At 49.4% G+C, this 17,104-nt stretch overlaps 1 protein-coding gene across 1 annotated transcript in view; it reads left to right on the top strand.

Annotated features, from left to right (window-relative positions):
• Positions 1 to 15,214, top strand: part of DISP3 (dispatched RND transporter family member 3) — a 16,855-nt gene extending 1,641 nt beyond the window's left edge. The window contains exons 2-20 of the mRNA XM_010170497.1: positions 568 to 787; positions 2,402 to 2,538; positions 2,972 to 3,106; positions 3,331 to 3,491; positions 3,854 to 3,993; positions 4,755 to 4,900; positions 6,403 to 6,564; positions 6,994 to 7,155; positions 7,585 to 7,707; positions 8,314 to 8,450; positions 9,117 to 9,298; positions 9,753 to 9,883; positions 9,990 to 10,162; positions 11,191 to 11,317; positions 11,830 to 11,975; positions 12,320 to 12,479; positions 12,861 to 12,974; positions 13,962 to 14,128; positions 14,852 to 15,214. Of these exons, the coding sequence (XP_010168799.1) occupies positions 568 to 787; positions 2,402 to 2,538; positions 2,972 to 3,106; positions 3,331 to 3,491; positions 3,854 to 3,993; positions 4,755 to 4,900; positions 6,403 to 6,564; positions 6,994 to 7,155; positions 7,585 to 7,707; positions 8,314 to 8,450; positions 9,117 to 9,298; positions 9,753 to 9,883; positions 9,990 to 10,162; positions 11,191 to 11,317; positions 11,830 to 11,975; positions 12,320 to 12,479; positions 12,861 to 12,974; positions 13,962 to 14,128; positions 14,852 to 15,214 (3,086 nt within the window). The remainder of the gene's footprint in view (positions 1 to 567; positions 788 to 2,401; positions 2,539 to 2,971; positions 3,107 to 3,330; positions 3,492 to 3,853; positions 3,994 to 4,754; positions 4,901 to 6,402; positions 6,565 to 6,993; positions 7,156 to 7,584; positions 7,708 to 8,313; positions 8,451 to 9,116; positions 9,299 to 9,752; positions 9,884 to 9,989; positions 10,163 to 11,190; positions 11,318 to 11,829; positions 11,976 to 12,319; positions 12,480 to 12,860; positions 12,975 to 13,961; positions 14,129 to 14,851) is intronic.
• The last annotated feature ends 1,890 nt before the right edge of the window (positions 15,215 to 17,104 follow it).

Genomic DNA, 17,104 nt, shown 5'->3' with positions numbered 1-17,104 from the left:
GTGGTTTCTGGGTCTTTCAAGTGTGATCTCAAGGGAACTTGGATTTTGGGGGTAGACAGGCAGTGTCTCTTACTCAAAACTAGCTGAGTGCTTCCATCTCTGCATCATTCACACATCAGATGGCAGATGTACCAGGTCACAGCAGAGCCAAGACTCCTCATCTTCCACAGGTGTTGTTTACCTCTTGTGCTTCCCAGTATGATGGAGCAAATATTAGCCCAACGTACAAGCACTAACTGCATCCAGCAGTGGGAGTATTGATGGGGTTGTGTGCATTGCTCCTTGAGGGAGCTGTGGTTCAGATCACAGGTGGGTGGAAGGTGCATCCCTTATGGGAAGCTGCTTAGGCAACATGGCAAGCAGAGTCACAAAGCAGAAGTGGAATGTGAGTGTTTGCAGTCTGGCTTTCCCTGTCCCTACTTGCTCTCTGCAAGGCAGCATCAGTAGTCGTCCTCATTCTGATGAAAGACAGGATCACTCTCAGTTTCCCTTTGTCAGACTAGACCCTGTGCCTTGCCAAGTCAACTAAGCAGGACCTAACAAAAGTGGCACCGCTTTCTCCTGCAGGATCCCTGGAGCTGGCCATGACCCACCCTGAATTCTACTGGTATGTGGATGAGGGCTTATCTGCTGAGAACATGAAAAGCTCCCTGCTGCGGAGCGAAATTCTCTTTGGGGCACCCCTGCCAAACTACTACTCGGTGGAGGACCGATGGGAGGAGCAGCGCCACAAGTTCCAGAACTTTGTCATCACTTACGTGGCCATGTTGGCCAAGCAATCCACAAGGTGAGGGTCTGTGCAGACAGGGCAGGTGCCTTGCTGGGAGGGAGCAAGAGCAGGGAAAGGCAGAGGTTGGAGAGAATGGTGCTTTCTGTTGCACTAAAGGAGAGGATGGATTTATGTCCTTCAGGGTGTAAAAGCTCCGTCTTAAGGTTTACACAGGGCAGACATGTCTACTCTGCTCTGATAGACCTGGAGCACTGAGTCTCACCTGGAAGGCACAGCAGGTTTGGCATGCCAGCTCAGACTGCTGGTCAGTCTTGAGTAGTGGCCATGGTGTAATGCTCCAGATGAAGGAGAAAAAGCATCTCCTTTGAAGTTGGGCTCAGGCACAGAACTGAATGAGGGTGGGGAGCATGTGGCAGAAAACCACTCATATGCTTCCCTTTAATTCCACTTCCTACTGCAGCAACACAGCAGAGGTGTCAATAGAGACAATGAAAGGGAGCCAAAGATTGATCCAGTGCCTGTCTTTCCACTCAGTCCCTGGGTCTGTTTGCTTCCATCTCACAAATCCAATTCCACTGGCTCCAACAAAGCTGCTTCTCTGCCTTCCTGGTCTAAGTTTGGCCCCAGTTGGTCTGATGTGGGGGGTGAAATGGTCCTTACTCAAGACATCAGTCTGTGTATCCGATTCTGCTTTTGCTCATGCCACTGCAGTTCCTTCCAGAAGTGTCTGCTCTTTGTGAAGAGGTGGGGAGAGGAGTTTCAGAGCAGGGTGAGTTTCAGGAGATGCAGGCTTTTTCCACTGCCAGGTCTGTATGACTTTGGTTGAATAGAGAGCTTCGCTCAGTGCTTGTGAGAAGGAGAGGTTACATAGAGCTAAAAGAGTAGCTGAGTATCCAGGCAGCTGAGGGAAGGCAGTGAGTCCCAGTGTCAGTGTACCTTCTCAGTCTCCAGCTCTCCGCTGCTCTTGATCTCAGTAGCTCCCAGAACAAGAGGATTCTGATCCTCAAATGCAGAGGGAAATGCAGCCAGCCCTTGTCAGCCCTGGAAGCAGGCAGCCACAGAGCCTTCTCGGCAATGGGCTGGCAGAGTGGGTTGCAGTTAATGGGAAGCCGAAAGGGAATTGGGGCCAAGGCTCGGTTCTGAGGCTCAGATTCCCGATAGCCTCCTATGGTGGAGTGTTATTGTACTCCTGGTTAAATTATCTTGGATTACTTCCATTGAAAGCCTGCTTCCAAAAGCAGAAGCTGGTAAATCATGTGGTTTCTGGTAAGCTCTCACTCTGCCTGCATCTGCTGGTTATTACCTTTGTGCTTAATGTAATAAGCAATTATTAGAATTCCAGATGGAATTGGCTTTGGAGGCTTCAGGAGGTGTTTGCTGACAGCAAGAAGTCTATTAGTGCCAAAGACCCACCATGCACTGAAGGAATTCTAAAAATATTAGTCCTACTCTTTTATTTTTCTCCCTTCTTGTGCGAACTTCACCTCCAGCAGCAACTTTGTTCAACCTGGTCTCACCACCCTGAGCTGTTTTTTTCAAATAACTGCTAAGTTTATTAGAGCAGTGACCTCCTTTGGCTCTGGGGGAGACATTGTGCTTTGTTAAATCTCCTGGCTCTGCTCCCTTACGCTCAACTCTGCCAACTCCTGTTCCTGTGTCTTTCCACCCTAGCAAAGTCCAGGTGCTGTACGGAGGGACAGATTTGTTTGACTATGAAGTGAGGAGGACCTTCAACAATGACATGTTGCTGGCATTCATCAGCAGTAGCTGCATAGCTGTCTTGGTCTACATCCTTACCTCCTGCTCAGGTAGGCTGCAGTCGTGGCTGCCCTGCTTTCTCACAAATCCAAATGTGCCGTGAGTCCCCATGTCTGTGTGCAAGCCCCAGGAGAGGCTCTGATGCCCTGACACCAGCCTGACTTTGTGGCACAGCAGCATGCATAGGTCATGCAAGTCTGATCTCCAGAGCAGAGATTTGTGGGAGGATGGGGGAAGGCTCATGGGAGAACAGGAATAAGATGCAAATTCCCATCTTACTAATGCTGATGTGAATCTGATGTAATTTCATGGATGAGCCTCATAGGAAGCAGTCTGCAAGTGGTGCTCTTGCAGCTCTGAGCTATTCTCTGTCACTAACAGACTCCTGGCAACCAGAGTTCCAAGAGGGCAAGTGCAAGGTGTCTGTTCTCCCAGAGGGTGGCCAGCAGTGCTATTTTTTTCCATGTTTCTTTCTTCCTATAGTGTTCCTGTCATTCTTTGGCATTGCCAGTATTGGGCTAAGCTGCCTGGTGGCTCTGTTCCTGTACCACGTCGTATTTGGGATCCAGTACCTGGGTATACTCAATGGTGTGGCTGCCTTTGTCATTGTGGGGATTGGTAAGCACATCCTTACTCAAAACCTACTTGTGCTGCCTTGGCATAACTCCTGCCTGCAGGAGAGAGAAAGCTGATGGTGGCAAATGCAGGCTGAATTTTCAAGCCCTTTCCCTCCATTATCTGTAAGTGAAATATTTGCAGATCAGATGTTGAGGGGAAATTAGACTTTTAGGATGTGTCTCTACTGTGAGCAAAGTATCAAAATCTCCCCCCTCTTTTCCCAGGGGTTGATGATGTCTTTGTTTTCATCAACACCTACCGCCAAGCCACTCACCTCAAGGACCTGCGACTGCGCATGATCCATACTATCCAGACAGCAGGGAAAGCCACCTTCTTCACTTCCCTCACCACAGCTGCAGCATATGCTGCCAACATCTTCTCTCAGGTACACTGCAGTGTTGGGGTTTTGCGCTTTCTTTTTCTGACAGAGACCCTAACAGAGAGGGAAACTGCCAGCACCATCTTTCTGCCTTCTCCAGCACAGAGGCATGCTGGACTTGCTTGTCCTAGAGAGCTGTCCCTTACCTGTTCTAAGGCACTGGACACTCTCCCTTTATCAGCATCCAAGGCAATATTTCCTGTGCCACTGTGCAGCTCAGCTCTGTACCTACCAGGTTTGCTGACTACCATGACTGAGATCAGCATATGTTGTTCTTAGGTTCCTCCAGATAGCTCTTTCTGGCCTGATGTCTCTCCAGGTCTGCTGCCCAAGCGGATCCCAACTCCATGTTCTCTCTCTTCATGTAGATCCCAGCCGTGCATGACTTTGGACTCTTTATGTCGCTGATTGTGTCCTGCTGCTGGGTAGCTGTGCTCTTCACCATGCCAGCTGCTCTTGGAATATGGACCCTTTATGTGTCCCCTCTAGAGAGCTCCTGCCAAACCAGGTGAGCCCTGGAACCTCCTTGTGTGGGTGGGAAGTTGTTGTGGAACTCACGGCCAAGGCAGTGTACAAATCCCTGCTCTCAGTTATCCTCATCCCTCTAAGGCAGCTTGGCTTTGCCATTCCCTGTTAGTTTCTAATTTCTGCCATTCCAGATGGGAACAAAATGGAAGGGTCAGGGCGCAGACTTATTCCTTCTGGTGTGTACAGATATCCCTTCCAGGAGCCAGCCTCTGTAATGTCAGTGATACCTCTTTGGTGGTTCCCTGGAGTATTGGAGCCATTTGTGTCCTCAGAGCACTTACTGCACAGCTGAATCCTCAAGCTGTGGAGGCACAGGCCCCGCAAGGCAGACAGATCAACGTTGCTCCTGCCTGTAAGCACAAGCAGTGCATGCAGATTTGTAGCTGAAAGTCAGCGCATTTCCCTTTCCCCTGCTCTTTAGCAGTGCAGCTGACCTGGCCTGATTTACTTCATTAGCAGGGAGATGAACTGCTGAAACTTCTGTCACTCAGCACCCAGTGTTCATGGCTCAGCCCTGCTCTGTGTAGCCAGCCCAGTCTGCTACTGCTTTGCTGCAGCAGCTCAGCCCCTGACCTCTCAGTGCTTAGCAATGGAAATTGCTCATGGCACTGCCTGTTGTCTTTCCAAGTAATTGGAGCAGGCTGTTGCTGCTGCTCTTGTCACTGAAGGATCCCACTGGTAACTCTTTGCAGGGTATGTGGCTTAACTCATGCCTTTGTCTCCTTCCCTGCTCCAATCCAGCTGTAGTCAGAAGTGTGCCAAAAAGAGTGCCTTGCACCTGGCAGAAGATCTCTTCATTGCCTCGGAGTCCACCTCCAGAGCAGGCAGAGAGACGCTTCCCTATCTCGATGATGACATCCCACTGCTCAGTGTGGAGGAGGAGCCTGGTATGTGCCTGCTGTGTAGTGCCTTCAGGGGGACCACACTGCCCTGTTCATCCTGCAGTTCTTCCTGTCCCTGCCACTGGTCCATGCCTCAGTTTCCCTACTTTTAAGCTGGAGATGGTGCTGTCACAGGAGGTTGTAGGAGTCTGAACTCGCTAATGGTTGTAAGTTGCTTTGAGATCTTCAGTGGGTGTTGATATGTGCTTTCTAACTACTTTGCTAATCTTTTTGGGTCTAATGTGGATTGTACTTTCTGGCTGGAATTACTGATTGTAACGTGGATGTAGCCATGAAACATCTAATCCAGGACAGCTCACCTTTGAGTAAAGAGTTTTCCCCTCTTCCCTGCCATTCAGAGCACTGCATTTGGGGAGCAGGCAAGAGAACACTTTGTTATTCTCCAGCATCACTCCCTCAAAGCACGTCCTCCTTCGCAGCAAGAAGAGAGCAATGACTTGCCTGAGACCACATAAGCAATCTAGAAAAAGAGCCCAGAAATTCCCTATCTCTTGTTAGCAGGAGATAATCCTTCTAGCCCTGATCGAAGATAAGGGTGCTTATGGGGTCTTGCTCTGTTGTACTTGGCTTTTAAAACTTGCTGAGATCTCTTCCTTTTAAAACCCCCAACGGGAATGGTCTAGGCAGTGAGTAGCCTTCAGGCCTAGCAGCAAACCTGAACTGGAGGCAAACGGATGCATGACTGAGAGCCCATCAATCCCACAGCAGTGTGCAGACCCCCTTCCTGCAGAGTAAACTGAGCTGCCTTTGATAGGCAGGCAACTAAGCTTTGGCTCTGTGCTGCAAGAGCTGTCTCCTTAGTATGCCAAAGCCCCATGCAATGGTAATGTATGGAAATAACTCCTTCCCTTCACTTGAGCGGAGTAAACAGCAGGATGCTTTTCTCCAGGGGCCCTGGGTATCAGATAACTTGTGAAGAAGCAAAGCAGCTTGTTCCAGTTGGTGACCAAGCATGGTTTGTGGGTCAGCTGTACAGCATGCCAGGCACACTTTGACTCCACTACAGCAAGTGCTCACTTCTCCCCTTTAGAGAAGAGGGCAGTTCCTTTGGCATCCCTGAGCTGGAGTAAAGAGATCAGATGGGGGGCCAGGCTGCAGTCAGGAAGAGGTCAGCTGTGTGTAATTAGCTGCAAGACATACTTAGTGGGTCAGGGACAAACCTTGCTCGGCCCAAGAAGCATGCAGTGTCCCTGTGACATATGGACAATGTTAGTGGGATCTGGCAGAGGAAGAACAGCCTGAAGCACAGGCTTGGGACTGAACTATGGATTTGTAGGTGTCGCTGTCACATGGCAGTGACTTGAGAAAGATGCTTCCTATCACATCCTAGGCAAGTCACTGCCTCTGCCTGGGTCTTACTCCATCTCCTTAGCTTGAGTGAGTTGTACAGCACCTTGCAGAAGACTTTGTAAAGGACAGCAGAGAGCTGTGAGAGCCACTCATGACACTGAGCACTGAGACTGCCTTTGATTTCTCTCTCTTTCTAGTCTCCCTGGAAATGGGGGATGTCCCCTTGGTATCTGTGATGCCAGAAAATCTGCAGCTCCCTGCAGAGAAGAGCAACCGGGGTCATTTAATAATTCATCTGCAGGAGCTGCTGGAACACTGGGTGCTGTGGTCTGCAGTGAAGAGCAGATGGGTGATTGTGGGTAAGGAAGGAAAGGGGTATTCAATCTGCATGGATTTTGGAGGGTTTGACAGCATCTCAGTCAGTCCCCAAGCTTTGATTGTTAGTGACAAGAGATTGAGAAAAGTGACGCAATATCTGGCTTCAGTGGAAAAGTGTCCCTGGAACAGTCAGTCCCTAAGGGAACTGCATGAGGAACTTTGAGATGAGAACATCCCTCTCCTTTCACTCAGATCTGAAAAGGCAACTCCTGATGGGGTTATCCAGGCTTGTAATGGGGCTCTTATAATGGGGCTCATTACAAGGCAGCCCAGCTGCCAGTGTGCTTTAGGGGCTGTTCCTCTTTCCTGTTGAAAATACCATCTTTCTGCCACACCTTTGCTGTCTCAGTATGTCCTAAGTGAAAGATGCATGTAGCGTCCCACACACTTACCTGGGCTTCTCCTTGCAGGGCTCTTTCTCCTCGTTTTGCTCCTGTCCATATTCTTTGCTAGCCGCCTCCATCCAGCTAGCCGTGCTCCAGTGTTGTTCCGGCCAGACACTAACATCCAGGTGCTGCTAGACCTGAAATACAACCTGAGTGCTGAAGGCATCTCCTGCATTACCTGCTCAGGTGAGAGTGCTGGTCCCCAGATCATGGTGGGTGCAGCATGGCCTAAGCCCTGGGCTGGAGGAGCTGAAATGTGAGGTAGAGTCCTACACTGTTCAAATATCTCATTGGACATTGGATGGACCCTGTTGAAGGGTGTGGGATGGTTGAGTTGCCTGTAGGAGTGGCATACTTTGAAAATTTAAAAGAATTGTCTGCTTTAGCCAGGAACTGCTTAAGTGTTTCTGCTGGAGCAATTCCTTTATAGTCCATGAAAACTGAATACTTTAACTCATAAGAGCTGGTCACGTGCTAGTGACCAGCTGGGGGTCTGTGGCTCTGTGTTCCCTGCAGAACTCTGTGTTCGATAGCAGAATCTGTGGTGTACACAGGGCTGGTAGGTCTCTTGTCATGCCATTTACTCTTTCCTCCCTGCCTAACTTTGTGGGACAGGTTTGTTTCAGGAAAAGCCCCACAGTTTGCAGAGCAACATCCGAACTTCTTTGGAAAAAAAGAAGAGGGGCTCAGGGTCACCTTGGGGAAGCAAAGGGAGCATAAGTGATACAGGGCAGCAAGGTAAGTGGGGGATGATGACTGACCACATGTGGGCCCAGGGCCTAAGGGTCCATTCAGGTAAAAATTAAATCATATGATCTGAATAGCTGATGGAGAATAATTCTCTTCAGACCCTGCCCCACTGAGCCCTAGCTTGGTGCTGGAATTAAGGGCAGCATTACAATCCCCTGTCCCCTGAATGCCTCCTGTTCTCTAGGACATGGTCCTATAACCCAGGTGGCAGTGCAGTCTAGTGACAAATCCCTCTGGTCTGAGTGCAGGGCTAGGAGCTCAGAGCTTTTACATCCCAGTCCTGTGTCACAACTTTGTTGGCAGGCTGTGAGGAGAGTAAATTCTGCCTGCTTTGCAGAGGATTTTGAGGATAAAAGAGTTATTGGGCCAGGTCCTGAGATGACATGAATCAGTAAGCCATCAGGAATTACTGCAGCTCAGGATATATTTGTGCAGACCTTTGAAAGGTGTGCTGTGCTGCTAGAAGGCAGAGGCTGTGTCTGCTGCCCCTGAGGACGCAGCAGACCTGAAGAACCCTCCTTCACTGTTGTCCATGTCTGTAGGATTTGCTGATTGAGAAATGCCACTAGCCCTCATGCCTTCTGCTTTCTTCAGATATCCAAGGGACTGTGTATATCTCCAAGTCCAGAAGCAAGGGAAGGCCAGCCATCTACAGATTCTCGCTCAATGCCAGTGTCCCTGCCCCCTGGCAGATGGTGTCACCGGGAGACGGGGAGGTGCCTTCATTTCAGGTGAGTCAGTCCAGGGATGTTGAACCCCTCTATCAAGAGTGCAGCACTCAACAGGTGAGCACAAGAGCCTCCTCCTGTCTCTCCCACGGGGTCCTAGGCAGCTCAGGGTGAAATTTGCAGGGCACTGCAGTAAGGTAGCTAACACAGAGGGCATTGTGCCTGGCATTGTTAAAGATTATGCCTTGCAGTGCCACAGTACTTACCTGTTGCTGTTGCGATGTGACTGTCAGCAATGGGAGCAGAAGTGTGGGTGTCTGTGGAGATCAGATGAAGGGTGGCATCATCATCTGAGCTCATTCTAGTAGAAACTGCTACTGAGACAGCTGGATTCCCATTGCCTCCTGTCCCTCCACAGACACAGGCAAGCAGGCAGCACTGCTTGTGCACAGGCTGTTTTGGACACACACAACCCCAGGACTCATTTTTGACCCTGTACAGAGCAACCACCATTCAGCCTAGGCCACAAAGAACAGGGGTGGTGGGGGCCCCACACACTGGCCAGCCCTGGGAAGGGGGGAGGCTGGGGCCTGGCTGGGTCTGTGCCTGCAGTGCTCATTCTGTGTGGCTGTGCCAGTGCTCAGGGAGGAGGGGAGTGTGTGATGCTAATATGCAACAGGCTGCAACCCTGTGGAGTTAAGTGTCTGTTTTCATTAATCCATTGCTTAGGTGTATAGAGTGCCTTTCGGTAACTTCACCAGGAAGCTGACAGCTTGTGTGTCCACAGTAGGGCTGCTTAAGCAGACGAGCCCCAGGAAGTGGATGATGACCACCTTGTCCTGTGACACCAAGAGAGGCTGGAAGTTCGACTTCAGTTTCTACGTGGCCGCCAAGGAGCAGCAGCGAACACGGTAACCTTCCAAAACCCACTTAAGCCCAGACAGCAAAAGCACCACAGCAGAGTGGCTGATACGGGATGCCTGATGTCCAATGCCAGTCCTGCCCTCAGCTGGTGACATCCATGACCCTAGGACTTGCTTTGCTCCAAATGCTCCCCATCTTTGCAAAGATATTTTGCAGACTCATAGCATCATTAATGTGCCAAAGGCTTGACAGTTGCAGGACTGTGACTGGGGTCTTCTTTGGGTGGCAAAAAGACATTGCTGATCTTGATCTTGCCTGTACCCACCTGAACTCTTGGGCTGAACAGGCAGCACAGAATGTCAATGGTTAGGGATCCAGGTCTGGAGTTACCCACCTTTTCCTTTCCTTCTGTCCCTAAGAACATCTGTTTCCATGTAATGCTTTGGACACATCATCTTTACTACCTCTGATGCCCCATAACAAACTTTCTTTGCTGCACAGGAAGCTGTATTTTGCCCAGTCGCACAAGCCCCCTTACCATGGCCGAGTGTGTGTAGCACCTCCTGGCTGTCTTCTCAGCTCTAGCCCAGATGGACCCACCAAAGGCATCCTTTATGTTCCCAGTGAGAAGGGTAAGCCATGGCTGGCTGTCTAGGCCAGTCTCAGCCTTTTTTTTTCTTTTATTTTTTTTTCCTGCCTTCTGAAAATAACCAACCTTTCTTCTGTGTTTGACAGCAGCACCCAAAGCAAAGCTGTCAGCCACTTCTGGATTTAATCCTTGCATGAACACAGGCTGTGGGAAGCCAGCAGTGCGGCCACTGGTAGACACAGGAGCCATGGTGTTTGTAGTGTTTGGTATCAGAGGTGTTAACCGCACAAGACGCCTGGACAACCACGTCATCGGAGACATGGTACATGCATTCTGATGTGCTAGACTGGCGTGCTCAGGGCTCATGAGTGAAGCTCTCCCTGGATGGTGTTTAGTTAATCCCCACAGCCCAGGCAGTATGGTCCAGTAGCCTAGACAGATGGAATAGCAGACATGGTAGCACTGTGATGAGCCAAAAGTACTTTTCTTTTTTAGCAAATTCATAAATAATGGAGATCAGGAAGCCCTTACTGAAATCACTTCAGACTTTTCAGAAAATCCCTTTCTGAGTGCAATATCTAAACTTCTAACTTTGAGTCTAAATCTGGCTTTCCTGAGGATTTTAGAAGCAAACCCATCTTAGAGCTCAGTATGAAAATCTCATTACAAATTCAGGATCCAGGGAACTCATATTTTTCTATAATTGTTTATCATGTTATGAGATATTAACATGAAAAAATACAAATCAATTACTCCAGGGAAAGGTTACTAAATGTGACTTTTCCAGGAACAGCTCATCTCCCAGATCAGATACCTTGATACATTCACAGCCTTTCCCCAGCAAAATTATGCTTGCCTCTGGTCACTTGGCAGATGCACTTCAGCTTTCTGCTGTTCCTCCTACCTTCTGATTTGGGGGCACTGTGCAGAATCAGCCTTTGCCTAATTCCTCTGGAGGGGGCAGAGTGAAATGCAGACACTGGAGTGGGCAGAAAGTTGGAGTTTCGTGTTGGGCACTGCTAGGGATTCAGAGCTGCTCCTTAGCAGACCTGCATGGGTTTGTGGGTGGCATGTGGTGGCTGTGCAGTTACCAGTGCTTCTGTCTTACTGCCTGATTTTTTTAATTTTTTTTTTAAATAATTTTATGGGGATTTTTTGGCATTATTTCTTCCTGGGTTGTCTGGTAAGGCAAAGATTTCTGGTGGCTTTTTCTACCACATAACCTGTGGCTTGTATAAGCTAGTCCTGGGCTGTGTAGCCAGGATGGGACTCAGTTTCTGCCTTCTTGTGCCAGTTGCTATGTGTATGCCTCACGTGTGCTGCTCTTATTGCTGTGTCTCCTTGTGAAAGGGCAGCGTTATCTATGATGACAGCTTTGACCTCTTCAAAGAGATTGGCAACCTGTGCCGCCTCTGCAAAGCCATCGCCAGCAACACCGAGCTGGTGAAGCCAGGAGGGGCTCAGTGCCTGCCCTCTGGTAGGTAGGACTAACACCAGCCACAGAGTCTTTGGGGACATCCTGGGTACCTGGGTGGAGACTGGTTCTCATCCTCCAGCCTGAGGAGAATGGCTGCTAAGGGCTCTTAAACGTTGAGATCCCAGCTTGATGAAGCAGGGAAAGGAAAGAGAGCTACCAGTCCATGATAAATGCAGGCAGTGCAGGGAGGAGAGGTGTTCCTCAGCAGTCAGCATTCCTGACCTGGCTGCAGCACAGCTCTGCCTGTTTCCACCTGGCTCAAGTCACAGCTCCATGGACCATTCAGCTCATATATTTATATATTTATAAACATTAATGACGTCACCCCTCAGTCTCCTCTTCTCCAAGCTAAAGAGCCCCAGCTCCCTCAGCCTTTCCTCATAAGGGAGATGCTCCACTCCCTTCATCATCTTTGTGGCTCTGCATGTTTGGTTTGGTTTTTTTCACCCCCTTGCTCCAATGTGCTTCATTTCCCTGTCTTGTCCTTCACCTCTTGCTCTCTTTCTTTCTAGGATACAGCATCTCCTCCTTTCTGCAAATGTTGCACCCTGAGTGCCAGAACATCCCTGAGCCAAACCTGCTGCCTGGACAGCTCTCTCATGGGGCAGTGGGGGTGAAGGATGGGAAGGTGCAGTGGATCTCCATGGCATTTGAATCGGTGAGCACATGGCATCACCATCTACCCTTGTGACAGTTTCTTCTTGTGACTTCTGGGGGTTTAGCTCTGCTCTTTCTGCACTGGCTGCTTTCATTTGCAGCCCTAATTTAGTGTTTGTGCCTTGTTACAGATGGATATTTGCACTCACAGGTTGCTGCTGCTCATGCCACAATTCACTTTTACCATGACAGCTTAGGCAAAGAGCTGGTGGTAGATTTGCCCACTGCCACTGCCAGTTCTCCCTGGCGCTGTAACTCCAGCTAGCTTGTTCTACCTCTCGCCTTGCCATGCTTAGCCTGTCCCAAAGAGCAGGACACAAGAATAACATGTTCGTCTTCTTACAGACAACCTACAAAGGGAAATCTTCCTTCCAGACTTATGCTGACTACCTGAAATGGGAGACATTCCTGCAGCAGCAGCTCCAGCTCTTCCCAGAGGGCTCTGCTCTCCGGCATGGTTTCCAGACCTGTGAACATTGGAAGCAGATCTTCATGGAGATTATAGGCAAGTGACTGCCATGTTTCTCTCCCTGAGAAGCCCACACTCTCTGATGGAGCTTTGCAGCACACTGTCCTGTTTGATGGGTGTGTGTGATATCTTCAGTCCCTTACCATTGCTGTGCAAACTCCTATAGCCTGTTTCTGCCCCAAGCAGCGTATACAGTCAAAATCCCAGGCAGAGCCCAGGGAAATAGAGAAGGGAAGGGCCTCTGCCCAGCTGCTGTGAGAGGCAAGAAGCTGATCACTCACTTTCCACTTTCATCCTCCCCTTCTCATCTCTCCCAGTTTGAGTGCCTGCCTGCTTTGTTGCCAGCAGGGACACAGTGCCTTTCTCATCCCAGCTGTCACCTTCCAGGAGTCAAATTAGCTGTCTCTTTTCTTCCAGGAGTGCAGAGTGCCCTGTATGGTCTCGTCCTCTCGCTGGTTATTTGTGTGGCTGCAGTGGCAGTGTTTACCACTCACATCCTCCTCCTGCTGCCCGTGCTGCTCAGCATTTTAGGTAAAAATGTCAGTTCTAATGTGTCAAACTTTCTCTTTGTCTAAAGTTGGTGGGTTGTGGCACTGCTGAGTATCTGGTGATTTGAACTGAATTTCTCTTACTCTGCGTAAACCCTTTTGGCTTTCCAAGAGCTAGCCCTGATATACCTAGTTGAACAAGAGAAACTCTCAACAAATGCACAAGAATCTCATTGGGAAAGTAGATTTGTGTGTCTAATTCCCAGTGTGTTTTATCTACACAATCCCTTCTATTTGTTTAAATAAGGGGTTTAGCTACACAAATGCCATCCCTGCCTCTTATATATAATAATGTGATTAAGTCCCACATGCTCTGAATAATAATTGCACTACTTCCCAAGGATCTGCACCATGGCTGCTGTTTCCAAGCAGTGGGAGATTTTAAAAGCTGAATATTTTAGCGGTTTTGTTAGTATTTGAAGCAAATTTCTAAATAGCTCCCTTTCCCTGGCTGGTGATTTGATGATATTGTGGACTAAGTGTGTTGCTAAAATTCTCAGTTTAAAAATCAAATCTATCATTTTAAAACCACTTATTCTCCCACACATGACTCACAAACAAACATCACTCTTGCCTTTAAGAAAAACCTGTGCATGTGCCCAGTCTGTATGTAGCTCCAGTGAGCAAAACAGAGGGCCCTCTTTCCTGTAGTACACGTGTACACACCTGCCTGGGCTTCAAATCCTTTAGCAAGCATTAATCTAGATTGGCATCAGTCTGTCAATTTGCCTACTATTTAATTACGTGCTTCACTGTCCCCAGCAGGTCTGATTACCTGACTGAATGGTCCCTGTGGCCAGTGGAAGGTGAGGGAAGCGTTTGCCTGTGTGGGCAGGAGTGTGTACAAGATTCAGCATGCAGACCTGCACGGGTGTAATCCCAGACTCCCCAGTGACTGACTTCTATTAGCAGGCCTGGGCAGCAGTCCCCAAGTCCTTTAAATCTGCCTAATGTGACCTTCTTCATGCAGGGGTGGTCTGCTTGGTGGTGACAATCATGTACTGGTCTGGTTGGGAAATGGGAGCTGTGGAAGCCATTTCCCTCTCCATCCTCGTTGGCTCCTCTGTTGATTACTGCGTGCACTTGGTGGAGGGCTACCTACTGGCAGGGGAAAACCTGCCCCTACACCAGGCAGAGGTGAGCTCTTTTCTTCTATAGCCCTGCATCCACTCCCCTCGTGCCCTCCGTGCTGTGTGGCTGTGATGCAGGACTAAGGCATGATGGGCAAGGGGGTGATGTGTCTCACCACCCTCACAGCATGCCTGGGGTGCTTGCTGCTTGTCCAGCTGACTGGTCAGAGAGTGATGTGAGCTTATGGACCTGAGTACAGTAAACCCAGCTGAGGGTCCAACCCACATGGTTGTCCCTTTCTTACTGGCCACAGTTGTGTCCAAAGCAACCCCCTGCCATGCCCCAGTGAAGACAGTCTTGTGCTGGAATGGCCCTACGCTTGTTCTGTAACCTCTACAAATTGCTTTGCTGTGCTGTGCTGGACCTCCAGGTCTTCTTCAGCCTTGTTACCATCTTTTCCCTCTTTGGGAAGAAGGAGACCACCAAAGCTTGGGGCTCTCTGATCCCAGGTATATTGCCACATGCTGTGCCTCTTGTTGTGTAGGCCCAGCAATCAGGCTGAAAGGAGGCACAAAATCCATCAGATTTTGCCTCTACTGGGCTTTAACCTCATGGCTCTTTGCCCAGTGTGCTCAGAGACTGCATGAACTGTCCAGTCTTCAGTCACACAGTATCTCTGTCCTGTACCAGGACCTCACAAACTAAGCCACCTTCTCAAAGGCTAAAATATTAGTGCAGGCCCATGTGCTTGTCCCCACTCACCCTTAACACTGCTGTCCCTTCTGCCAGGACCCCACAGCGTGCCGACAGTGGAGGACGATTGAAGCAGTCCGTCACGTGGGTGTGGCAATTGTCTCGAGCGCCGTCACCACAGTGATTGCCACCGTCCCGCTGTTCTTCTGCATCATTGCCCCTTTTGCCAAGTTTGGGAAGATTGTGGCCCTCAACACAGGAGTCTCCATCCTGTACACATTAACTGTGAGCACAGCCCTGCTGAGCATCATGGGGCCTGGCACCTTCATCCGCAGCAGGACTTCCTGCCTCAAGGCTGTCGCGGGGGTGCTTCTTGCTGGCCTGCTGGGTCTATGCATCTGCCTTGCCCTGCTGAAGAGTGGATTTAAGATCCCTCTGCCTAATGGGACAGCCCTGTAGACCCTATGCTAAGAGCCACATGCTCTGTCCTCTTGCTCCCTTTCTTTTTTCTTTTTTTAAAGGATATTTTTTGTAAGAAAAGAAAGAGGAAAAAATCCCCTTTTTCCAGAAGTTTTTCAACTCCAGATGCACTTTATTTTCTAGTGGGTTTTGCTCTAATCTTGTATTTATTTCAGTAGTGATGGATGGATGATGGACAGTGAGAGCTGCCCAGGGAATATCTCAGCCCATGCGCAGGAAGGGAAGAGGTCTCCTCTCAATTTTCTTTCTGCTTTTATTTTTTTTTTAATTTTTTTTTTAAATGAACAGAGCTTTCTGGAACCACAAAGCTAAAAGGGAAGGAGTGGGGAAGACCATCTGATCCCTTTCAAGACCCTTCCCTCTGTCCCTCCCCTCCCCTTCTGCCAGGGTCAACATTGCAACGATGGCTGTTGAGGTGATGTTCTACCTCCATGCCAAGCCTGTGCCTCACTCCCTGAGCCTTTGAAAACAGCAGCGAGCTGTTGGACAGGCCTGGGAAATAGCGTTGTCTGGACCCCTCTGCCATCCCCTATGCCCAAGCTAGACCAGGATTGAACTTGTTGTGCAGGAGCTCTTATGGGTATTGTTGTGGGAACCAAACGAGAGATGTTGGGTGGCACCAGCTGCAGTGACCTCCTTTCATCATTTGCAGGGGGCACTGGGATGCATGACTTTCCCCTTCTTTCTCAAGGGAGGGCACATCTTTCACTGGGATCTCTTGGGTTTGTGAATAGCCATCAGGATGCAATTGGTGCCCTCAGCAGCCTGCCCTCCTCTCCCTCATTGCAGAAGTGAAGCCAAGGCAGTATCTATGCCCAGTCCCACCTCCTGCTCAGTGTGTGACCTCACCAGTCACTGCCTCTGCTCTTCCTGGCAGAGATAAAACAGACAGCTGTGAGGTCCCTGCAGAGCCTTGTGGTCATGGCAGTCAGCTCTTGGCCTGAGGATGAGCTAACTACTGGGGCCAGGTAGAGCCCATGCCTGGTGGCATGCACGAATAAACAGTGGTGCATCCTCTGTGGCACCTTAGAGACACCCTCTGTTGTGGAGACATGAGGGCAGTGGAGCTTCAGCCTGTGGCTGCTGCCTGCTCAGAGCAGATGGCTTATATTAAAGTAAAATGAAACTGCAAACTGGTGCCATTAACAAGTACATTTTAAGCATCACTGATTCTATCATATTTTTAAAATCGAAATAGCTAAGTGTGTGCATTGATATGCAGCACATCTGGCCCTCAGCAGAAGGGGGGAGTTGGGCCTACTAGGAGATGTGTTAAACGTTATTTACAGGGATGCCAATAGAGGGGGGTGGCCAGAAAGCAGCCTGCCTCCATTTGGTTGCAGATACCTTGTCCCTGGTGGCTTTGTGTTCTCTGTCGGGACTTCTAAGATGGAAATTCCAGGGAACTCATCCCCATTGCCAGCCAAGTTCTGGGGACTGTGCTGCTGAGAAGACCAGCAGCTGCTTCTGCTTGGCTCAGCGTATCCCCACTCTGATCCCTGCCAGTCTTACACCTTCACATCATGTCATCTCTGTGAAACTGGATCAAATGTTTGTTCCTAAAGTAGGTTCTCAAAGGTGTCAGCTGTAGGGAGGAGTGCCAGGACAAGACTCTTGTTGAAATCCAGCGCAGTCCTGCTGCAAGCAGTGAGGGTGATGAAAGCACAAGCAGAACAGACCTGGTTTCTTCCTTGCTATCCCATGGTGCAGCTGAGTTACCCCTTTCTGCAAAGTGTAAATGTTCCTTAGCACCTACCTCTGATCCGCACCAGTTCCTTCATAATGAACCCTGTGCCAATGAATAAATGATTCTGGAAAGGATTTTTGACTATCCTTAAGCTGTGCTGCTTTGATTGCTGCTGTGGACAG

This window comes from Antrostomus carolinensis, unplaced genomic scaffold (assembly GCF_000700745.2).
Source record: "Antrostomus carolinensis isolate BGI_N321 unplaced genomic scaffold, ASM70074v2 scaffold33926, whole genome shotgun sequence".
Classification (NCBI taxonomy): Eukaryota; Metazoa; Chordata; class Aves; order Caprimulgiformes; family Caprimulgidae; genus Antrostomus; species Antrostomus carolinensis.
This window is presented reverse-complemented; position numbering and strand designations above follow the sequence as displayed.